General features: G+C 33.4%; 4 protein-coding genes across 4 annotated transcripts; all 4 read right to left on the reverse strand.

The window, feature by feature from the left end:
- Positions 1-472: 472 nt before the first annotated feature.
- LOC134234024 (neuronal acetylcholine receptor subunit alpha-3-like) lies at positions 473-8,245 on the reverse strand. Its single transcript, XM_062716081.1, has 6 exons — positions 8,227-8,245; positions 4,646-4,785; positions 4,264-4,308; positions 2,797-2,906; positions 1,474-2,006; positions 473-1,076 (listed from the first exon to the last, which is right to left on the reverse strand). The coding sequence occupies exons 1-6, from the start codon at positions 8,243-8,245 to the stop codon at positions 649-651; spliced, it is 1,275 nt and encodes a 424-aa protein (XP_062572065.1). The 3' UTR covers positions 473-648.
- A 9,219-nt stretch (positions 8,246-17,464) lies between these two features.
- Positions 17,465-17,989, reverse strand: LOC134234019 (uncharacterized abhydrolase domain-containing protein DDB_G0269086-like). The gene has a single exon (XM_062716075.1). The coding sequence runs from the start codon at positions 17,987-17,989 to the stop codon at positions 17,465-17,467; it is 525 nt and encodes a 174-aa protein (XP_062572059.1).
- A 913-nt stretch (positions 17,990-18,902) lies between these two features.
- Positions 18,903-19,848, reverse strand: LOC134234020 (S-antigen protein-like). The gene is made up of 2 exons (XM_062716076.1): positions 19,681-19,848; positions 18,903-19,328 (listed from the first exon to the last, which is right to left on the reverse strand). The coding sequence occupies exons 1-2, from the start codon at positions 19,846-19,848 to the stop codon at positions 18,903-18,905; spliced, it is 594 nt and encodes a 197-aa protein (XP_062572060.1).
- A 776-nt stretch (positions 19,849-20,624) lies between these two features.
- LOC134234021 (uncharacterized) lies at positions 20,625-22,237 on the reverse strand. The gene is made up of 6 exons (XM_062716077.1): positions 22,187-22,237; positions 21,681-21,755; positions 21,256-21,344; positions 21,122-21,167; positions 20,894-20,971; positions 20,625-20,717 (listed from the first exon to the last, which is right to left on the reverse strand). Exons 1-6 carry the CDS (start codon positions 22,235-22,237, stop codon positions 20,625-20,627), a joined length of 432 nt encoding a protein of 143 aa, XP_062572061.1.
- Between the last annotated feature and the right edge of the window lie 776 nt (positions 22,238-23,013).

A 23,013-nucleotide genomic window follows, 5' to 3' on the forward strand; every position in this document is an offset into this window, starting at 1 on the left:
TGCCCCCAAACTCAAATTGGACACATTAATAATAAATACAATTTAGGGAACAACACAAATTAGAAGCACTATACATTATACATGTTTTGTGAAGTATATATAATGTACATAATACTAAGTAGTTGAAAAATGTTTTAAAGTTGTTTTTTTTTAACTGAATTCTTTACAATATCGATATCATTAATTTTAAAATTATCACATACGTATTGAAAATTCATTCGTAATCAATTTCTTACTTTAAAAAATTATACCTTACTTTATATAAAGCACTTTTTCATTATCCCCTGTACACTAATCGAAAGTGGAAAAATAATCGTACACTCATTTCATCAATTATTTCTTGAAAAGCTAGCTTCATCTGGCTTTCGAGGCGAATCTCTAGTTTTACTTACTTACTTACTAACAACATAGAATACTAATTACATAGAATAGCTATGTATGAGTTGCAAATCTTCATACATTATGTCTTTCCTTGTATTTTGTAGCTTTTTCAGAGAATAAATAAAAAATACTCTCATCTATGAATTTCAGATACTAGAGTATCTTAATCTCTGTTTACAAAATGGAAAATAAAATAAAATTTTAACATTGAGTAGCACGTGTAACTATTCAAAGGCAAGATTTTGCAGTAAATGATGTTTTCCCCCTTTATATTGGAGGGACGTCACACACAGCTATGATTATAAACAAAACTACTGTTGCTATGAAGGTTACAATATTGAACAAATAAAAAAAGAAATAGTCTAGAAAAACAGAGACCTCCTTGCACTCGAATGGAAATTCGTCCTCTGTTGGGACTACTGGTGTGTTAGAGCGATGATTCATCATGCGCTTCAGTGATTTCCTTCCATCGTTGATTTCCTGAAGTTCCATTTCGTCATCTTCACAGACAAGTTGTAACTTTGTGTCTTCCACCTTCTTGCTTTTGCAGTTAATTTTTAGAAGCACAGTGAATGTGAAACACTGAAGCCATTTTGGTACATCTGTTTGGTCAGTGTTGAGATAGAGACGGAGGTTTAACACTGTGATGAATATACCTAGGGCGGCCATCATCAGTATTATGGATATGTAAATCCCTGTCCAAAACAAAACTTTAATAAGTATAATTCTAAAACGTATAAAATGCGCAAAATACTGGAATATTTTACATGAATAAAAATGTTTCCTGCAAGAAAGTTACACGTCCTATTGTACAAAATACATTGAATCCATATTGAAAACATACTTATAGTGAACATGTAGAAATCAGGTCATTTAAGGAATGAGGCTTATTTCAACTTTTGTTATACGATATAACATAACTTGGGGCAGTTTAAGCTTTATAAACAGCGGAGTGATACGTTTTTAACGTAACTCATTGTGATGTAGGCAAGTTATGTTATACAAAATAGATTAAATCTTTTACCCAATCAAATGATGTGTTATAACTAAAATTAAATTATTTAATTTTGGAAGAAATGTAACAAAAATTACCTATGACCGCCGTGTGCTTTGATGTAGAAGGCATGCTATCTCCAACAAGAGTTAACAACACTGCCAACGCTAAAAGGACTGTCAAAATGTAGGAAATCTTCTCTCCGGAGTCCGTTGGTAAGAGGAAACTTAGGTTTGTCAGCAGAGAAATCAGTATCACAGGGTATACAATGTTGGTCAGGTAATACCCTGGACGCCGCTGGAAAACAATTTGGAACTCCAGCTTGGAAAATTTCTCACCGTTTTCTTCCAATACCCGCTCCTCTACTCGTGATGAGTAAAAGATCCACTCCCCGTTTTCGTTGAAATCCTCCGAATTGACCGTGTCCCGGGTTTTGTTTAGAGTCAGTACCTCTGTTGTGAAGGCAAAGCTAGTGACTTCAATCTTACACATTTGGTAGTCGAATGGATAGTAAGTGACGTCAATATCACAGTGGGTGACGTAAAGTCCCGGGGGGTCCCAACGCACCTCTCCAGTATTCTTTACTTTGAAGAATATGTCGTCATTGCCAATTGGGTCCATCCCTTCAACTCTTAAAATTTTTGATACAAATTAGAATCACTTTCCTGATATTAAAAAAGTTAATGGTTATCTAACAACCAAACTCTATGATAAACGTGATGACTTTACCCTTTCAATCTTCAAATTTTTAACTTATGCAGCGGTAAACTTTCATCACCTGCATACTGAGTTTATATATCTCAGTTGATTCTATATGCAAGAGCAAGTTCTATGTATGAACAATTTCTCAAAGGAGGTAAATTATTGATAAACAAGTTGATGACACAAGAATACCAGCAATTTCGTTTAAAGTCATCAGTTCGTAATTTCTATGGTCAATGCAATGACCTTGTCAGCAAAAACAATTTATCATTGAGTAAAATACTGACTGATGTTTTTCATACTTATTGTAGTCCATTATTTATACACTGAATTGACGACGGATTTTTCCTTTATTTCCCGATCATGACAAGGAGCACACGGTGGGTAGGACCGGTCGGCAGGGGATGCTCACTCCTCCATGGCACCTGATCCCACCTCTGATGTTTTGGAGGTCCGTGTTTTCTCTGCTCCTTTTTTGTATTGTATTACCGGTATAGACTTTTGATCTTGAATATTGTTCGTAATCTTCATATATTTCATTCTAAGGACACATACTATGATACTGATTGCAGACAAAATTAGTTTCCTCTTTAGTTCTATATATTTATAAACTGATCTTAGTGATTTCAAGACGGATCATGTCAGGAATTTGTACAACTTGCAAGACATTTCCATAATAAAATATGGTTTGTTTAGATTAAATGAGAAATTAAACATACGAGTTGTCAATGATGAGTTCTGGACGCCAGATTTTATTTTGTTTCGTGTAGATGTATTCTATATCGCCGTACGAGGACTTTGTCCATACCAGGCGAGGATCTTCCCATCTCTACAATTGATAGACTTTTCTGGGATAAATAAATCAACATAATATTTCTTTGTTTAATTCATGTGTTGCTGTGAATTATATGAAAAAATACAGTGAGAACAAATCAAACGAAAGTACGTCAACTTATTGCAAATTATTGGCAAGTGCTTTAGAATTTTTGAACCCTTCTTTCAAAAAGCATTTGGTAATCTCTTGGACTGTTAAAATATCAATTAAAAACTAACTAGGTTGATTTTATTGTTAGAAAGATATCAATTGACCTTATGAATTAGAAAATACAACATCATTGGATCGTATTTGTTGACTTGTTTCATATCAACTATATATACGTATTATGCCTTTGTTTTTAAAACAGAATTGACTATACGTATGATAATTATAATGAAGGTTTATATATTTATTTACATTCATCGTTATAGGTTAATCTACAAGAAAAATATCTGTTACATTAAAATAATAATGCAGAAAAAAAGTGTTGTTTTTTTTCAAAAAATGTAGAATATATTAAATTTGCCACAAAGCACCTAAGGTATGATAAATACTTTGAGATTATTTTTTAACTGGATATATACCGACATTATACCTTTAAAAACATAAACAGAATTCACAGTTTGCTTACTACATGGAGATATTTTTCTAGGTAGGATCTTTTTCTTTATCTTTGAAATAAATAGTGAATATTTGTACTTTTGAAACTAAGAAAATCTTAGGCCGGTTTACACTATGCATCTTGACACATGCATCTAAACTCATTCTTCTATTTTGCCTCATGCGTCTTCTTATTTACACTATGTGCCTTGATGCATGCATCTTTAGAATACTTTGTAAAGATGAAATTTATCTACTTAAAAAAATAACAATACCTTAAAATTTTATTTCCAGATTTATTTTAGCTGAACAAATCATTCTTAATTTCCTTTTTATGATAATTTTTGGAAGATATAATTTATTATATATTCCAGAACTAAAAATCCTCTATATTATAATAATCAAATTAGTTTTTCTAATTGTAGTTTTAATCAGTATTTTCTGTTTTTGTGTATCTTGGAAGCTATTTTTGCAACTATATGGAGGAAAATAAGGCTTATGATTTAATCTCAACTCTGACCTTTCTTTTCAGTGGTCAGTTTCATGCATCTTGAAGCATGGAATAGAACAAGTTCTATTCGATCGTTCAAGATGCAACACCCATTTAATTTGACACAAAGGGTTATTATATTGTGAATCTTGACACATGCATACATGATGCATGTGTCAAGATGCATAGTGTAAAGCGGCCTTAAATGCTTCTCTTTTTATGCAAGAAAAAACTTTGAGATTATGAAAAAATAACTTAGAACGTCTTATTAATACGTACAACCGTCATCCATCCGGATGTGGACATAGTCTGACTTTTTATGTCCTACAAAGGAAAAATAAAAATCTCATTAAGCTACAGAGAAACCACTTATCTTCGAGGTCTTATTATTTGAAGTTTGTTTAGAAATTGCTGATTCAAGGGGTTTCAATTTCCTGCTTGATAGAAAGATATGAAGTTTATTTTGAAATTTTAGAGAATAAATTTTGGGTTTGTTCATATCTCAAAACAAAGGAATTCGAACCAATTCGATAATTAGCGATTTCACAATATATACTTTTTAAAAACTAAGTTCTATAAATGAAAATCTTACACATTTAAGAACGCACTTACATACTGAAAAAGTATTAAAATTATCTTTTTAAAAGTTTGGTAGATTTACCAGGTCATTTAAAGAGAATAGGACAAATTCAATGCTGATGTTTGTGACGTCAGAAGGTCTCACGTGATTGTTATAAGAGCTACCAAGCAGAGCATTATGAATGTTTGTGGCATGTGTAGTTGTAAAAGCCCCTGAAGAACCTACAAGCAAAATTTTCAGATATGAATGAAACATGCAGAAAGGAGTAATTTCAAAAAGGACTAGTGCTAATTGTAACGGGGACCGTTACAGATGTTCCCCAAACGCTCCCCAACTCCCTTTTAGTGCCATATTCCCTGTAATATACTATATATGAAAGCCTTCAGTCCAAAAGTATTAAAAATCACTCATTCAAGTGTATTTCTAATTTCATTCTTTTCAAATGCACGCACGTGCGTGCACGTGCATTATGACCATACCTTTCTGTAGGAGTCCCTTATATCTATCTATGTTCTGAATTCCATCCTGTTTGGTTAAAAAACAAGGGAGTTATAGCCATTTCAAGTTTCAGCCAATCAGATTGCAGCACACGTGCATGCGCGTGATTTCTTGACTTTTTTATATCACATTGTAGGATATCCTAATAAATGTCTATGTTTCAAATTTCAAAGCATTTCGTCAAAAAACAAAGGAGATATAGTCATTTAAAGTTTCAGCCAATCAGATCGCAGCACACGTGCATGCGCGTAATTTCTTGAATTTTTTTTTTGTATATCATATTGCAGGACATCCTAATGTATGATTATGCTTTAAATTTCAAAGCATTTCGTTAGAAAACAAAGGCGATATAGTCATTTAAAGTGTCAGCAAATCAGATTGCAGCACACGTGCATGCGCGTGATTTCATGATTTTTTTTCTATATCATATTGTAGGATATCCTAATTCATGACAATGTTAAAAATTTCAAAGCATTTCGTCAAAAAACAGAGAAGATACAGAGATTTTTGATTTAGCCAATCAGAGCGAAGCGCACGTGCATGCGCGTGAGTTCGTGCTAATTTGACAGTGTCACACTATCTACACTATTAATATATCTTTATATACTGAGTTTCAAATCATTTCATTTAAAAATTTAAAAGTTATAGCTATATTAAGTATATAAGTCATTTCACGTGTTGCACGCGCACGCACGTGCAAGCGTTTGCGCGCAAAATGACCTTCGTTCCGCACACCTACACTACACACCCATTAACCCTAAAAAGGTTTTAGGTCAGTTGGGTGAACAGTTTCTGAGAACACTTCCGGACAAAAAAGTACCGGAGAACAAATAAGAAAAAAAAGAATAATAATAATAATAATAACTAGAAACGATCTCGTTGCGAGCAACGAGAGGTCTTCCGTCCGATTCTGAAATAAAATACGAAAAATCTAGCAGAAAAAATGATAAAAAAAAATTTGGACATTCGGGGGAGCGAACCCGGGTCGCCCGCGTGACAATCCAATGCGCTAACCATTCGGCCATTGAAAACACCGCTTCACATTTTTAAATGCGAATATCTCGAGATTGCCTTTTTCAATTCTAAAACAAATTACATATTACGCATTTGCAAATGGGTCTCTATTTGAATTAATAACATCAAAGAAAAATATTGAAAAACAAAAAAGTTTTAAAATTGCATATTTTGAATACGCTTCCGGTAGAAACCGGAAGTACCGACGACGCACGAAAAGGCGATTCTGCAAACCACAAAATCATGATCTTTCATCTTCAATAAGTCTCCAGTTCATATCCTCAGCCATTTTCGATAAAAGTGCGCGACAAAATCGCATTTTAAAATCAGGAAATCGTCCATAACTTGGTACCGAAAGCGAATTTACCAAAAAAAATTACAGACTGCACAACTTCATGTAAGGACGCATATTTTGTGAAAGTTTCGCTGAAATCTGCTGAATGGTTTTCGAGAAATCGCGTGCACAAAATTTTGTCAAAAAAAGAATAATAATAATAACTAGATGCGATCTCGTTGCAAGCAACGAGTAGGTCTTCCGTCCGATATCTGATTGAATAAGACCTGTGTTGGAATAATTCCACTAACAGGATAAAAAATGTCAAAAAGGCACAAAAATTCTTCAAAATATGTTTAGAAACACAAAAATGTAGGATCTATCAATTCCAATCAACTTTCGGTTCTATTTCTTCACTTCCGGTGCGACCGTATGTGCTCAAAACTACTTTCAACTCTACATCTAGCATGCAGTAATCATCCCTGAAAGTTTCGATGGAAAATACTCATTTCTAGACAACTTCCGGTTTGAACGAACCGTACTTCCGGTGGAAATATTAAGATGCTACGCATTCTTTAAATCTCTATAATGAACAATTACATTCATTAGAAAATGAAAAAAAATCGCGGTACATGTACATGTATTTAAATTTAATGTACTTCCGGTATACAACGGAAGTGTCGACGGAAAAAACGAACAAATTTAATGTATGCATATTGTTGGGAACATTATTTTGACCATCTTTTGTTCATTATTGCTTATCAAAATATTCACGCTTTTCGAGATATAAAGCGTCAAAGATTTAGCATTCTAGCCCCTTGTGACCCTTTATTACGTAACTTATGATCAAATTTTTAGTATATATTGTTGCAAATAGTTAAGTTGAGTATCTTTGCTTCAGTAATATATCACAAAATATTGATCATCAAAGAGTTAAAGACGAGAGACTTTTGGCCCCTCTTTGCCCCTAATTTGAAGGGCTAACCCCATTTTCTTCATATCAAATGAAAGGTCTTACTATATTGCACATTTTTTATTATATATGTCTTAACAAAATATTAACCAGTAAAAAGATATAAAAGAAAACGTATCAATTTTTGCGAGATGCGCATGAGCCTATTTTTTGAGCCTAGGCGAGCGTCGATTCCTTTTTACCTGGAAAGCTCTCTATGCAAAATGTCACATCTACAATCCTTCCTCTACCTTCACTGAAAATCTCAAGTCGATGTCTTCAGTCGTTTAGGAGGAGATCTCAGGACAAGCCTACCCTCTAAAAATCAGAAAATCGTCCATATCTCACGACCGGAAGTGACGTCATCAGCGACGAAAATTTCCGACAAGGTTCAGATGAATATCTATCAGATCTGAAAGTTTGGTGAAAATCGGGCGGGCCGTTTCCGAGAAATCGCGTGCACAAAATCGGTAAGAAAAAAAATAATAATAATAGGGAAAAAGAAACCGAACGAAAACAATAAGGTCTTCCGTTGGAGACGGAAGACCTTAATAATAACTAGTGCTAATTGTAACGGGAACCGTTACAGATGTTCCCCAAACGCTCCCCAACTTCATTTTGGTGCCATATTCCCTGTAAGTTTCATTAAGTAAGACAAACTCTGTGCATTTTTGACTTTAACAACGTTTACCGAGAAGGATACCAATTACCAAAGGATACCAATTATATTCAAACTGTAGCATTGCACCCGTGCGCATGTGAATGCATGTGCGTTATGACCATATCATCTTGTCTACACTATCTATATATTTTTTAATATACTATATATTAAAGCATTCAGTCCAAAAGTATTAAAAATTACTCATTCAAGTGTATTTTTAGTTCCAAATGCATGCACGTCATGCACGTGCATGATGGCCATACCTTCTTTTAGGAGTCCCATATATCTATCTATGTTCTAAATCTCATCCTGTTTGGTTGAAAAACAAGGAAGTTATAGCCATTTCAAGTTTCAGCCAATCAGATTGCAGCACACGTGCATGCGCGTGATTTCATGAATTTTTTCTATATCATATTGTAGGATATCCTAATCATGTCTATGCTTTAAATTTCAAAGCATTTCGTCAAAAAACAAGGGAGATATAGCCATTTAAAGTTTCAGCCAATCAGATTGCAGCACGCGCGCATGCGCATGCTTTCATGAAAATTTTTATTTATCAGTCTGTAGATCTTCATAATGTAGGACTATGTTCAAAATTTCAAAGGATTATGACAAAAAACAAGAAAGATATTGAGACTTTAGTTTCAGCCAATCAGAGCGAAGCGCACGTGCATGTGCGTGAGATCTTGCTATTTTGACCATGTCATCTTGTCTATACTACTAATGTATCCTTACATTATGAGTTTCAAAAAAATCATCAAGAAATAGAAATATTATGGCATCATCAATAAAATTGGTTATTTCACATGTTGCATGTGCGCGCTCTTTCCAGCACATGTGCATGTACGTGCTTTCATGAAAATTCTTATATATCAGGCTGTAGACCTTTATAATGTGTGACTAAGTTCAAAATTTTAAAGGATTATGACTTAAAACAAGAAAGATATTGAGACTTTAGTTTCAGCCAATCAGAGCGAAGCGCACGTGCATGCGCGTGAGATCTTGCTATTTTGACCATGTCATCTTGTCTATACTACTAATATATCCTTACATTATGAGTTTTAAGAATTTTCATAAAAAAATAGAAAAGTTACGGCAATATCCATTATATTGGTCATTTCACGTGTTGCACGTGCGCGCTCTTGCAAGCACGTGCGCGCAAAATGACCTTCGTTTGGCAACTCTACATAACATGCCTACTGACCCTAAAAAGGTTTCACCTAAGTCAGATGTGTTGTTTACAAGATCACTCGTGGACAAAATTTTCCCAGGAAGAAGAAAAATAATAATAACTAGATGCGTTCTTGTTGCTGGTGCAACAAGCAGGTCTTCCGACCGACTTCTCTTTTTCCATATTGTCTGCGTCATCCCATGAAATAGATTTCATAATGTATTTTTTCGTTTACGTTCATTTACAGCAGTTTCTCAACACAGATCGTGATTGTTCCAGGTATTGCACAAAATATCTCCAAATATAGCTTTTAAAAATCGGCAAAATCTTCCACACATGTTATAAAAGAGTGAAAAGAAATTTGCAACTGAAAAAAGACAAAAACAAAGAAAAAATTTGGGGAACGCCCCGAGCGGGATTCGAACCCCCGACATTAAGACAAAGTATGGTTCGGTCATATCTTTGCAATAAACGCACGCATGAAAAAAATAAAAACATATATAGATATCTTTGAAGACGCTCTATAAACCCTGTAAATCCGAAAGAAAAATATTGAAAAACAAAAAAGTTGAAAAATTAGACTTTTTGAATTCACTTCCGTTTGCGACCGGAAGTAGGAACGACAAAAAATGAAGGACGTTCGGCACATCTACATGTGATGGTCTTTCATGTCCATAAGTTTCAATGTCATATCTTTGGCCGTTTTCGAGAAAAGTTGTGTACAAAAATCCATTTAAAAAAATACAAATTTCCCCAAAAATCGCGAACGGAAGAAAATTTTGAAAAAATGAAAAAGACGTCTGGAGATATTAACCTGGTGCATCTTTCCTGTAAAAATCTTTGAAATCCGTACAGTCACAGCGGAGATATCGCCATGGAAATGAAAAAAGAATAATAATAATAATAGGAAACCGACGGAAAACAATAAGGTCTTCCGAAGGAAGTCGGAAGACCTTAATAATAGCTAGATGAAACTCGTTGCGAGCAACGAGAGGTCTTCCGTCCGATTCCGGAAAGAAAACGTAAAATCGAGCTGAAAATGTAAAAAAGATTTGCACACAAGGGGATTGAACCCAAGTCGCCAGCATAAAATTCCAACGCACTAAATATTACACAATCGGGACATCTACTCTACGAAGCAGTGCCTCTCTCTTAAAAGTATGAAAGGTTGGTCACTATTTAAAATTTAGCGCCAAATGCCAGGAGTTAATCTTCGCGCCTTTTCTCTGGAATGTTCCATTGAATAGGTGTGATAGCTTCAATGAAATTAAAAAAAGACGTTCTTATAGCCTTAGATTTGAGGTTTAGAAAATATTTTTAACACATTTTACAAATTCCATATTGTTTATATGCATGTAACACTAAAGCGGTGAAACTGTAATGAATTTTTAACTTTTTTCAATTTCCTGTTTATCCCCAAAGTGAACTATCCCAATTAGTTAATCGAAAGAGGTCGAAAAACATGGCTCGCCCTACGACGGTCAAGGAATCAGATATCATTTATGCTCAATAACTTGAATCAGGTCTTTGAGACAAGAGTTCTAAAATAAACTCCATGAAGAGATCTTTAAAAACTCGTTTTCTTATTTCTGTCTTATTTATTAGTTTAATATGACACAAGTGTGCATAGGAAAAACAGTGGTTAAGATCTGAACTTTCAATATTAATTGATATTCTTTTTTGAGAAAGTATTATTTATAAGTATGATTTAAGATCTGTTTTTCGGTGATGCATAAAGGATATAAGGTATCGAATTTCATTTGCACATTTAGTCTCTTCTTTTTCTACTTTGAGAACCAGTCAAAACCAATTATAGAAGACGTTAGTTTGACACAGAACTGCAACGTAACTACGACGTGACAATCCAAGTATTCCTTTACATTTCATTTATCCTTATGTTACTTTCGTTCAAGCAAACGCTCGGCTGCCTCCGTAAACCCCTATTGCGAAATGTCGGCGTTGACAGAGACAGCCGCCATTTTGGACCCGCTTCAGATTTTAGAATGCTAATATCTAGAGTATAGATTTATCAATATTCAAACGAATTAGATAGTAAGCATTATAGAGAGGGTTTCTATTTACATACCAAAAATAAATGAAAAATACTGAAAAACAAAAAAGTTAGAAAATTCGATTTTTTTAAATTTGTATCTCGTAACGACCGGAAGTATTGACGACGCACGAGAAGGTGATTCTGCAAACCACAAAGTGACAAGCTATCGTCTCCAATAAGTCTCCAGTTCATATCTTTAGCCATTTTCGAGAAAAAGGGGCGACAAAATTGCATTTTAAAATCAGGAAATTGTCAATAACTTGGCACCAGATGCGAATTTTCAAAATTTCTCTACGGATGTAACAACTTCATATAATGAGACATATTTTGTGAAAGTTTCATGAAATACTGCTGAATAGCTTTCGAGAAATCGCCTGCACAAAATTTTGTCAAAAAAAAGAATAATAATAATAACTAGAAAAGAAACTCGTTGCGAGCAACGAGAGGTCTTCCGTCCGATTCTGAAGAAAAAAAACCCTGCAAAATCGAGCTGAAAAAATGATAAAACTTTTTATGGAAACAAAGGGGATTGAACCCAGGTCGCCAGCATGAAAATCCAAAGCGCATACTATTACGCGATTGGGACCACAGCTCTAAATCTACTTGTATATACTTCTGAAGCAGTACATCTGTCTTAGAATAATGAAAGGCGGGTTACTATTCAAAATTTAGCACCAAACGCCACGAGTGAATCTTCGCGCCTTTTCTTTGGAATGTCCCATTAAATAGGTGTGATAGCTTCAATGGAAATAAAAAAGAACATTCTTAAAGCTAAATTTTCTAGGTAAAGAAATTAATTGTTTGTAACACATTTACAAATTCTATGGCGTAAAGAGATAAGTTACACTAAATCAATGAAACTGCTATAATTTTTTACTTTTTTAAATTTCCTGTTTATCCCCATACTGAACTATCTCGATTAGTTAAACTTTCATGAAAAGGTTGAAATGTTTCGCCGAAAAACATGTGTCGCCCTAAGACGGTAAAGGAATCAGATACCATTTATGTTCAATAACTTAAATCATATCTTTGACACAAGAATATTAATATAAACTCTATTCTCCAAAAAAATCTTTTTCTTATGTTTTTCTTTCCTATTAGTTTAATATGACTCAAGTGTGCATGAGCAAAACAGTGGATACGTTTTATACATACTATATGTACATCGATATTGTTTCTTAAAATTATTATTTGTAACTATGATTTAAGATCTGTTTTTCCGCAAAACAAATGATAGTAGGTATGTATTTCATTTGCACATTTAGTCTTTTCTTTTTCTACTTTGAGAACCAGCCGAAACCAATTATAGAATACGTTTGAGACGACCATGGATTTAAACTTAGTTTGACACAGAATTGCAACGTAACTACATCGTGACAATCCCCGTATTCCTTTACATTTCATTTATCCTTACTTACTTTCGTTCAAGCAAACGCTTGGCTGCCTCTGAAAACCCCTATTGCGAAATGCCGGAGTTGACATAGACAGCCGCCATATTGGGCCCGCTTCAGATATTTAAATGTAAATATCTAGAGTTTGGATTTATCAATGTTCAAACAAATTATATAGTAAGCATTATAAGAACGGTTTCTATTAACATTCCAAAAATAAATGAAAAATATTGAAAAACAAAAAAGTTAGAAAATACGGACTATTTAAATTCGCTTCCGCTATCGACCGGAAGTATTGACGACACACGAAAAGGTGATTTCACATATCTAAAAGTCATCATCTTTCATCTCTAACAAGTCTCCAGTTAATATCTTAGACCATTTTCGTAAAAAAGGGGCGACAAAAATCCATTTTAAAATCAGAAAACTGTCAATAACTTGGAACCAAAGGTGAGTATTCCAAATTTTCCTTCTGATGAACAAAGTTCATATAATGACGCATAATTCCTGAAAGTTTCATTGAAAACCACCGAATAGTTTTCGAGAAATCGCCTGCACAAAATTTTGGGGAAAAAAATAAGAATAATAATAAGAAACAGTAGAATCACTATAAGGTCTTCCGTGAAGACGGAAGACCTTAATAAGAAACAGTAGAATCACTATAAGGTCTTCCGTGAAGACGGAAGACCTTAATAATAAGAAACAGAGTAAAAACAATATGTTCCCAAACTCCGTTTGGGGAACATAAATATGCAAATATTTAATTGTTTTGGACATTACATATTCCAACAATCTATTGGAATTCCAATGGATACCAATTAGCAGATCTATTTTTTATTAGCAGACCTATTTTTGTATTCATATGAAGCAGAATTAACCCAAAATCTTATGCGTGAAAAGAAGAAGACATATGCTGTGGTCTTGACATTTAGATATATCGACGACGTATTGTCAATTATTAACAATGACAATTGTGTCTTATGCCGATACGATATATCCTGGTGAGCTTGAGATAAAAGATACCACAGAGTCTAAGGCATCTGTTTCATGCCAGGATATCTTACTTGAAAAAGAAATTTGATGGTAATCTAACAACCAAACACTTTGATAAAGGTGGTGACTTTAATTTTTTAATAATCAACTTCCCTTACTTATGCTTATTCAGCAATACTATTTTTGGGGAAAAAAACCTGGCTTTACTAGTAATCAAATCAAAATTAATGTTAAAGGACCCAATACATATAATGATTTATATCTTTGAGAATAGCTTACCTTTGAGAATACAAAGGATGTTAATCAAAAATATAAAAAAATCCATCCTTATTTAGGCCACGTCAAGTAATATTATGCCAAATTAATAAATCTAGAAACAAGAGGTACATGTAGATGCCAGGGGAAACACTGACACAACGATTATCAAACAAAGAAGAGGGCCTCACGATTTATCAAGGTTGTATACAACTTACAAGAATAAAAGACTTATTTATAAACTGTCAGTGAACTGGATCTTAAAAAGACACTCTCTGTTAAGAAGAGGGTTTAAATCGTTATAATTGCTATTTAATTTCAATAGGCTACGCATAGATATTGCATATTAAGTTTTTCCCGATACAAAAACACATGATTTTGTTATAGTTTTAAATCTATGGATCAGTGAATTAAAAGGACAGCCATTGAAAGATACACAAAGATGTTAGTTCTTTTGAAATGAAGGTTACAGGTGTATTTTCAAAAATAATCAAAAGAAAAAACATCACAAAACATCGTTGCAAATACATCTGCAGTATGAAAGTTGGAGTTCAAGTCAAAGTTCGTTCCTGTGGACATTATTCAAGATATTGCCGTAAAATATTTTAACTATCTTTAAAGTTTGTTGAAATGACAATAATTATACTAAATTGATTCAAGATTGTCTTATAGGAATTAGCTTGTCCGTCTGTCTGTGCAAACGTGTCTGGTCCATATATTTCTTACGGAGGATCATTAGAATCTAGTACTTCACAAAGATTGCTCTAGACCTAAGGTTGTGTTATGACTTTAACCCAAGTTCATTTGGGGAAGTTCAAGGTCACTGGAAGAAAAATTTCCTAATTCGTGTCAGGTCCATATCTTTCTTATGGATAAACTTCCTAAGTTCCTATTAAACACAAAGATTCCTCATGATCTAAGGGTGCGTCATGACCTTGAACCAAGGTCATCTGTGCAAGTTCAAGTTCAATGAAAGAAAAATTTCATAATTCATGTTTGGTACATATCTTTCTTATGGAAAAAATTGAATATACTACTTCACAATAAGATGGCTTATGACCTAAGTGTGTTTTATAACCTTGAGCCACCCCAGGAAATTTCGAAGCTGCGAATTTAATTGGTGTATAGAGCACTTCCTGTTACTTCCAAACTTTTCATTTATAAAACAAAAATATTCAATGGTTAGACCTCGAGCATCGGAAATATAATCTTTCAATGTGTTCATGGTTTTTTTAAACCTTCAATTACAGCTCTGCTTACTGGTGAAGTAATTATTTCAAATAATGAAGACGTAAAATCACTTATTTTAAAAATATCAAAAAATTAGGATGCCCCAATCTTTTACACGGTCATCATCGTGTACTGGTTTCAGTTGCGGAAGCAGGTATAAAGACTTTGTCTTTGTTCTTATATTTAGGGGAGCTTTTTTTAGAATTATCACACCTATACACGATTCCTTAACAATCATTTTTCCCAACAAAGACTCATTTTAGGTTCAGTCAATGTTTAACCAACTTCTTTCTTTACTCCTCACTAAAATATTAACAGCAGTGTAGTAGAAACGTCAGAAGAACTGTACAACAATATCTTCAAGAAATGTTGTAAATGATGTAAATACTTAAAAACTACAAAGATTTTAAATCACAAAATTTAACCAAATCAATATCATCAAAATGTACAGGTTTTAACACTCTACACAATCATTTTTATCAATACATTAAAATCCAAGAAGAAAAGTGTTCTTTTTTTTAAAAAAAATGGAAAATTTTACATTTAGCTGGATATATGGTGTTTGTACTGAAGATGATTTGATATGTAAGAGTATGCTTAACGTACAATAATTATTAAAACGGGACAAGATTATTCACAAACAATTTGATAAAACAAGGATATCAAGAAGTTCTATGGCCGATACAATGACATTTATCAGAAAATAAGAAAAATGTATCATTAAAATATTAGTATGTAAAATGCTGATGGACATGTATACTTATTGTTTATCCGTTATTTCCAGACTGAATTGACAACAGATTTTCCCTTTAGTCTGTTTATGACAAAGAGCACACAGGGATGGGGATGTATTTGTGGGACATGGATGCTCTAAAACGAGGTAATTTATTGACAAACAAGTTGATGAAACAAGAAAATCAGCAGTCTTATTTTAAGTCAGAATTTCGTAAGTTCTATGGTCGATAAATTGTTAGGCTATTATTTACACACTCATAAAATTGTCGACGGATTTTTTTTGTTATTTCCTGATCATGACAAGAAGCACACAGCGTGTGTGACTAGTCGGCAGTGGATGCTCACTCCACCTGCTTCCATCTCTGATGACGTTTTTGGGGTCCTTGTTTGCTCTGCTCCCGATATGTATTGTTTCAGATGACTTGACCCCGAATACTGTTCATCATTTTCATCTTGCATTTATACTTTTAAGACAAAAACACACATGTACTAACTTTTAAAACATAAGAAATCTAAATCCGTACCAGGTCCTACGTATTTGCCTGATTAGATGCATTTGTGAACAAACATTGTGTAAAAGGGTTGTTGGTCCATCCGTTTCTATACGTGTGTCCATCCTTTGCGCTTTGAGATACCCATCTCCTCATCCGCAACCCCTTTTAAACCATCTAGTTTAATAAGCATGTGTATTAAATTCTGACAATTATTAGACCATAAATTGAACTTTTTACCAGAAATCATCAATTCTTTGATTAAAAAAAGGGATATTTATTATGTTTTAACAAAAGCACATTTTTCTTCCTTCAAAATTCGTTCAATCTCTAGACATACAGCTTTTGTCATCGCCCTGAAACAAAACAGGTAAGAAATTTTTAAAAAGAACTCAAGAATTGGAAAATAAGATTACTCAATTAATAAAATAAGAAATAAAAATGAAAGAACTTTTAAGTGAAATAAAATGTACCTTGAAATAATCCACAGCAAAATAGAAGAGCTTTCTTGGTCCAAACAAGCTATCATCATCTTCATCATCATCGTTAATTTTATCGTTTTGACCGATATTCACAAGCTACGAAAATTGTCAGGTTGTAATATAATTATATGAAATTTATTCTAATACTTATATTTTATACAATTTAAACAGATTTTCAGAAGGACAACAAGCAACGTGTTTAAATTTTTAATAGACACTTTCAAGTTCTTTCACGAGTTGCTTTTATTTCCTTTTATGTAAGGCTTGTAATTTAAAGTACCCATATTATAGTTACCATTCTCCGGTCTGGAATCTGTTGTGTTCTTGCTATCTGACTTCTTTCTGAGCTCTCCATTGCTATCTGATTTTTCTCTGGATCGTCTGCTGCCATCTGACATTTCTCAGTGTCCTCTACTGCCATCTGACTTTTATCTTCGTCCTCCATTGCTATCGGACTTTTCACTGGGTCCTCTACTGCTATATGACTTTTCACTGGATCCTCTACTGCTATCTGACTTTTATCTGTATCCTCTACTGCCATCTGACTTTTATCTGTATCCTCTACTGCCATCTGACTTTTCTCTGGTCCTCTTCGGCTATCTGATTTTTCTCTGGTCCTCTTCTGCTATCTGATTTTTCTCTGGGTCCTCTACTGCTACTCCCTGACTTTTCTCTGGGTCCTCTACTGCCATTTGATTTTTCACTGGGTCCTTTCTGCTATCTGACTTTTCACTGGGTCCTCTACTACTATCTGGCTTTTCTCTTGGTCCTCTACTACTATCTGAATATTCTCTGTATCCTCTACTACTATCTGACTTTTCTCTGAATCCTCTACTGCTATCTTACTTTTCTCTGGATCCTCTACTGCTATCTGACATTTCTCTTTGTCCTTTACTGCCATCTTACTTTTCTCTGGATCCTCTACTGCTATCTGATTTTTATCTAGATCGTCTACTGCCATCTGACTTTTCTCCTGGTCATCCATAGCTATTTGACTTTCTCCTGGATCATCTATTGCCATCTCACTTTTCTCTTGGTCCTCCATTGCTATCTGACTTTTCACTGGGTCCTCTACTGCTATTTGACTTTTATCTGGATCTTCTACTGCTATTTGACTTTTCACTGGATCTTCTACTGCCATCTGAATTTTATCTGGGTCCTGTACTGCTATTCGACATTTCTCTGTGTAACCTACTACTATCTGTCCTTTATCTGCGTCCTCCATTATTATCTCATTTTTCACTGGGTCCTTTTCTGCTATCTGACTGGTATCTGGATCTCCTACTGCTATCTGACTTTTCACTGGGTTCTTTTCTGCTATCTGACTTTTATCTGGATCTTCTACTGCTATCTGACTTTTATCTGGATCTTCTACTGCTATCTGTTTTTTTTTTACATGGGTCCTCCATTGCTATCTGACTTTTCACTTGTTTTCTTTTTTGACGTCTTTTTCTTCTTCTTGCTGAGTGTTTTATTGCTTCTATTTCTCCACCACTAAAATGTTAATAACGTTAAAAATGAGAAAGTTTTTTAAGATTAATATTCATTTCCTGTTCTAGAATGCAACGCAGCATGAAAGGAATAAATAAAACATTTTTACATTTTCTTAAATTTTAAATCTGTATTTTAATATTTGAATATATCCTGATAGACTGTGTATTTAAATGAAATTTTGGAAACAGCCTTAACAGGGGATGTATGAAATAGCCTTAGGTTTTGTAGAATATTGTTTTATAAGCCATAATTTACGGAGTTTCTTAGATCTTTTTCGCATATCTTTGGTGTACTTTAAATCCAATTATTGGATCACTCAGAGATACAAATCATTTCAGAGAACAAAATCATCTCATTTCATACACTCGTATTTAACATATTAGATAATATTCACATGTAAGAGAAGGTTACGTAATTACCTATAAGTATTCAACCGCTGGGTTCTCCTGCTTCTGGGAGCTTGATCAATTCTACTTTTCTCATCTAATGCTATCTGGCTTTTCTCTGGGACCTCTTCTGTTATTTGACTTATCTCTGGGTCCTCTACTGCTATCTGACTTTTTACTAGGTCCTCTAAGCTATCTGACTTTTATCTGGGTCCTCTACTGCAAACTGACTCTTCTGCTATCTGACTTTTCTTTGTGTCATCTACTGCTATCTGACTTTTCTCTGGGTCCTCTACTGTTATCTGACTTTTCTCTGGGTCCTACAGTTATCTGACTTTTCTCTGGGTCATCTACTGCTATCTGACTTTTCTCTGTATCCTCTACTGTTATCTGACTTTTCTCTGGATCCTCTACTGCAAACTGACTTTTCTCTGGGACCTCTTCTGCTACTAGTATCTGACTTTTCACTGGGTCCTCTACTACTATCTGACTTTTCTCTTGGTCCTCCATTGCTATCTGACTTTTCTCTGTATCCTCTACTTCTATTAGACTTTTCTCTGTATCCTCTACTGCTTTCTGACTTTTCTCTGGGTCTTCTACTGCTATCTGACTTTTCTTTGTGTCATCTACTGCTATCTGACTTTTCTCTGGGTCCTCTACTGTTATCTGACTTTTCTCTGGGTCCTACAGTTATCTGACTTTTCTCTGGGTCATCTACTGCTATCTGACTTTTCTCTGTATCCTCTACTGTTATCTGACTTTTCTCTGGATCCTCTACTGCAAACTGACTTTTCTCTGGGACCTCTTCTGCTACTGTAGATCACTTAATTTTCGCGACACCTTATTTTCGCTAGAAAGTCATTGACTCTTTATTAGCGAGACAAAATTTTCACGAATTATGGTCATTGCTCTATATAATCTTAAGAAATTCTATTATACGCGACAAAGAAATTTTAGCGAGCAAACTGTCTCGCGTTATTACGCGAAAATAAAGTTCCCGCGAATAAAAAGTGATTTACAGTATCTGACTTTTCACTGGGTCCTCTACTACTATCTGACTTTTCTCTTGGTCTTCTACTGCTATCTGACTTTTCTCTGGGTCCTCTACTTCTATTAGACTTTTCTCTGGATCCTCTACTGTTATCTGACATTTCTCTTTGTCCTCTACTGCTATCTGACATTTTACTGGGTCCTTTACTGCCATCTGACTTTTCTCTGGGTCCTTCACTCCTATCTGACTCTTCTCTGTAACAATTACTGCTCCCTCACTTCTCTTTGGGTCATGTACTGCTCTCTGATTTTTCTCTGGATCCTCTACTGCTATTTGAATTTGATGCTTCTCATTTTCCTCGTTAAAAATACTTGTATCTATTTTCCTTTCCTCTGTTAGTATATGTTTAGCAGTCTAAAGAATAAAGTTAGAAATTTATAGATATATATAAAAAAAATTATATCTTTTACCAATGTCATTTTAGGTTCTGTTTACTTGCATTTTCTTGGATTTTTTAGCACAATAAAACAAACTAATTTCATTTACATCTTGGATTATTTTATGGAAATTTTGATTGCTGCATGTAATTTTAAAAATATTAACTGCATATTGATAATTTTACCTCTTGTTTTACTTTTTGACTTCTTATTCTTCTTCTTGCTGAATGCCTTATTGCGTCTTTTTCTCCACCACTAAAATGTTTTAAAATTAAGTTAAAAATGAGAAATTCTTTGTGTTTATTATTTTATTTCTTATCCTTTTGTGAAATTTTGGAAATGGGGGATGTCTGGAATAGCCTAAGGTTTTGTAGAATATTGTTTTATAAGCCATCATGTACAGAGTTTCTTAAATCTTTTTCGCATATTTTTGTGTACTTTAAATCCAATTATTGGATCACTCAGAGATACAACTCATTTTTAGAGAAAAAGAATCATCTCATTTCATACAATATTTGACAGATAACGCACATATAAGAGAACATTAAGTCATTAACTATAATTATTTGACTTTTGTGCACTCCTGCTTCTGCGATCACGTCTGCTTTTCTCATTGTAACTTATCTTTATTGATGCATTTGCTTCCTGCAAACAAAATATTGGTTTAAAAAAATTAAAGTGATATATTATTCTTTATTTTATTTTAAAATTGTGACACTTTATGCATCATTTTAATTTTTATTTAGATGATGATTGCTCATAAAAAACCCAGAATCAAACAATGTCTGTCAGGTGAGAAAGTTTGAATCGCTGAGAAATACCTCAATTGTTTTCTTATCCTCCTCTTCAACACTCTTGGCCCAGGAATACTCGAATTTTAATATCTCAAGCTTTTCTTTCTGAAAGTAAGGAATAAATATATTAGGGGGAAAATATGTATAAACGAGAATTATATTTGTTTTACGCAAAGATTTGGTGGATTTTGAATGAGAAAAAAAAATCGCTGTCTACATTCTGTTAATGAAAGATTAAACCCAAATTGAACTTACCCAGTTTCCATCAGGTTCATTTCCAAAATTCAAAATAGTATTTTCTCTACAAAGAGAATTCAATGCTTTAATTAGCTATTGAAATGTGCTTGTGTTAAGCAGATTCAGAGATATTTTTGTAGTGACAACAGTACCTGCTTTTGTCATTGTTTGTGTCTCTTCTCTTCTCCTCTGCAATTTCTTCATTCATCAATTTAGCAATTTCCTCCAGGTGTTTTGGGACCTAATATTCAAAGTATATACATAAATTACGTGATCACAGTTATTTGATTGGTCGAGATTAATTATTTTTACAAATAAATAGAAAATATATTCCCAAGAGTACTATTTTTTTTATTAACAACTGTTACAGTGTTTTTTGTTGTTTTTTTTTTAAATCTATGTTACATGTATGTTTTATACCATATACTTATTCCGCGTACTTCAAAAATTCATTGAATCGGTTTTATTTTTAACACATTAAAATTTGTCTGGTTATTTTTTTTTTCTGAATTGCGCAATTAAAGTGAAGTAACAAACTTAATAAAAATCCGTCCTTGATTTAATCCTCTGTACGTACCTCTGAACCTCTTTCACTTTCTTCCACGGCATCTGCCCAATTATAGCTAAACTTTAATATCTTGAGCTTTGACTCCTGAAAATAATTATTAAATCAATAAATTAATACGATAAATATTTATTTTTATAGAATATAAAGAGGGTAGAAAGTGTCTATATCGTATTAGGAATGGAGAATGAATATCCCCAAAAAATGCAAATAGTTAATAATACGTCATTTGAAGTTGATTCTAGTTGACTTTAAATAAGCACTAGCAAAGAAATAAAGAAGAATTACATTAGATAATTAATTTAGTTGCTAGAGTACTTTGAGGATATCTTTTGTTGTGGTTCTGATTTCCTTTATATTTAAGTAAGTCCCCCCCCCCCGGGAAAAAAAAATACATTTGGGTTGTTCAAGTTTTTTATTTGCTCTTCAAATCCCCGCCCCACCTACATTTTATATTGATAACTACTGGTATGATTGCATGCAATGTGTATATATTCATTATTCAATGTTATACTTACAAAATCTGTGACAGCATCCTCTCCAAAATACAGTATTTCATTTATATCCATCTTTGTTTGCTCTAAGAAGAAAAAAAAAACAAATATATTTTTTAGATATTGAAAAATATAAATATTGTTCATAATGAAAGAAGAACAAAAAATAACCTTGTATTTCCACGCTCTATTTGGATTACTTTTGTTGTAGTGATGATTGTTACGTAACACTATTTATGACGTCGAGCACGTAAAATTATGACATCATAGTAGGTACAGAAGATATCTTGGATATTTACTTTAATGTTTTAATGAATATAATAAAATATGCAAAGTACATGTAACATATCTAAATTGAAGCACTGGATATACATAAATAGATAACTCACCCACCTGTTGATATTTTTTTTAGCAAATTCATGTTTTCGTAATCAAGGATCTTGTTTAATAAATCAGACTATAACATGTACGTTGTAAATTACTTGTAAAGAACAAAAAAATTCGTGATTTAAAATTATTCATCTTTGTGTATTTCCTCAGTAGACAGCTATATCAATTTACCGTATTTGGTGTATCAAAGTATATAGAGAGCCCTGTGGATTTATATACTTTGTTGTATATTGAGCAAAAAGTCTAAATATGCCGGTTAAAGCGAAAATCGGCAAACATAGATATTTTTTATTAATACTAATGTAATGTGCACTCTGAAAATACTGATAAAACTTTTCATATTTGCATGATAAACTTTTTCTAATGTGTTGGTGTCGGAAACTTATTCAACTACATGTATCCATTGCTTCTTGTTTCGTCCGTTTTTGTTTATATTTTATGAAAAAAAAACCAAAATTCCT

Source organism: Saccostrea cucullata, unplaced genomic scaffold, assembly GCF_032062105.1.
Source record: "Saccostrea cucullata isolate Sc308-1 unplaced genomic scaffold, CSIRO_AGI_Scuc_v1 ctg10036, whole genome shotgun sequence".
Classification (NCBI taxonomy): Eukaryota; Metazoa; Mollusca; class Bivalvia; order Ostreida; family Ostreidae; genus Saccostrea; species Saccostrea cuccullata.